This window comes from Micromesistius poutassou (assembly GCF_964030765.1).
Source record: "Micromesistius poutassou genome assembly, chromosome: 15".
NCBI classification, from domain to species: domain Eukaryota; kingdom Metazoa; phylum Chordata; class Actinopteri; order Gadiformes; family Gadidae; genus Micromesistius; species Micromesistius poutassou.
The window spans coordinates 11100674-11102466 of NC_140285.1; the positions used below are offsets into that span (position 1 = coordinate 11100674).

Genomic DNA, 1793 nt, shown 5'->3' on the forward strand with positions numbered 1-1793 from the left:
TCAGACCTTAATAGCCGCGTCCAAAAAGGCAGTCTCGTTCATCACGGCGTTGTCCCAGCACCACGGAACCGGAAGCGTCGTCTCCTTCCCCTTCGTGCATCCGTTCTGGTTCTGCTCCATCATCAGCGGCTCCAGGAACGCCACGCGTCTGCTCGGCACCCGGCTCAGCGCCTGCTCCTCCTGGCCGCCCGCGGGGGCCGCGCCGCCGCCGCCGAACGCCGCCGGGTTGTAGATGGAGACGGGGGCGGCGGGGGGCCCCGGCGGGTTGCAGCAGCCGCACTGGCACGGCGTCAGGTAGAGGTACATGAGGATGACCACCATGGTCACGGCGCAGCCCAGCAGCGTGGTGTAGCCCGTGTTGAAGGAGTCGGACGGCGACCGCACCACCGTCAGGTTGAACTCGCGCGTGGCGTTCAGCATCTGCTGCTGGTCCACGGCCGTGCACACGTACATGCCCGAGTCGTTGGACCTGGTCGCCGCGATCTCCAGGGTGCCGTTGGCGAACACGCTGATCAGGCTGTCGTTTGCGGCGCTGTGGTTCATGTAGCCTTGGCTGGGGGTGAGCCACACGTACCAGGGGTCCTTGCTGCCGAGGGACGTGTAGCAGTCCAGACGCGCCCGCTCTCCCTCGACTATCACCAGGTTGGACAGCAGGACGTTCGAGGGCAGGGACATGTACTTGGGCACGGTGCAGTTCTGGAAGACGCGCCGTTGCCGGAGGAAGTGGATGATGGAGCGGGAGTCGCCGCGCACCGTGCACAGGTAGTCCTCGTTGAAGTCCTTCAGGGAGTCAAAGCCCTTCATCTCCCAGTGCCAGAACACGCCGTACATGGAGCAGTCGCACAGCAGCGTGTTGTTGTGCAGGAAGAGCCCCCTCTGCACCAAGCCGGGCAGGGCTTTCACGTCCTCCCACGGCAGGGTGGCCAGCCGATTGGACGAGAGGTCCAGCATGCTCAGGAAGGGGTGACTGTGCTCCCGGATGGAGAAGAAGGGGAAGTCTGTGATCTGGTTGAGGCTGAAGTAGGCCTTCTTTAAGCTGCTCAGCCCGTTGAGCGTGGTGCCCTCCACCTGGGCGATCCGGTTGTTGAACAGGACCAGCTCCTCCAGCCGCCACAGGCCCTGGAAGTAGTGCTGCTCCACCACACGCAGCTTGTTGCAGGACAGGTCCAGATGCCGCAGGCCCGAGGCATTGAGGAAGACGTTGTGAACTAGCGTGGTGAGCTGATTGTGGGCGATCCGCAGGGTCTCCAGCCTGGGCATGCTGGCGAAGCCTCTGGGCACCAGCGAGGCCAGGTGGTTGTAGCTGAGGTCCAAGGTGAGCGGGGAGGACGGCATGGAGCGAGGGAGTCGGCTGAGGCCGCTGGAAGTGCAGATCAGCGCGTCAGCGGTGCACATGCACATCGAGGGGCAGATCTGTTCGGACCCCCGCAGGAGGAAGCAGAGCAGCAGCAGAGCAAGGCCCGGGCGTGGTCTGGAGGTCATCTTGTCCAGCACTTCTAGGCTCCCCCCCCCTTCCCCCTCTGAACGGCCCTAGAGACAGAGTAGAGATAAGTGATGATAGTAGCATGTTTAACATTTAACTATACCATACCAGATTAACATACATTATATGGTTACATATTATGTACATATGCATACTCTATTGTCTATTGTAAAATAAAATAATGATACATATAAACAAATTCTGATGACAGCAATGCATGACCATATATGCTTTGGCTATTCTTAGTTTCAAAGATGAGACTCAACTCCTTGGAAAATAGCTATGCATGCATATATTGAGAAATAAAAAT

The 1793-nt window shown here is 59.2% G+C and overlaps 1 protein-coding gene across 1 annotated transcript; it reads right to left on the reverse strand.

Annotated features, from left to right (window-relative positions):
• Nucleotides 1–1482, reverse strand: LOC311359799 (amphoterin-induced protein 3-like; the record flags this gene model as incomplete). Its single annotated transcript, XM_084479834.1, has 1 exon — nt 1–1482. One exon carries the CDS (start codon nt 1480–1482, stop codon nt 1–3), a length of 1482 nt encoding a protein of 493 aa, XP_084335960.1.
• Nucleotides 1483–1793: the final 311 nt, after the last annotated feature.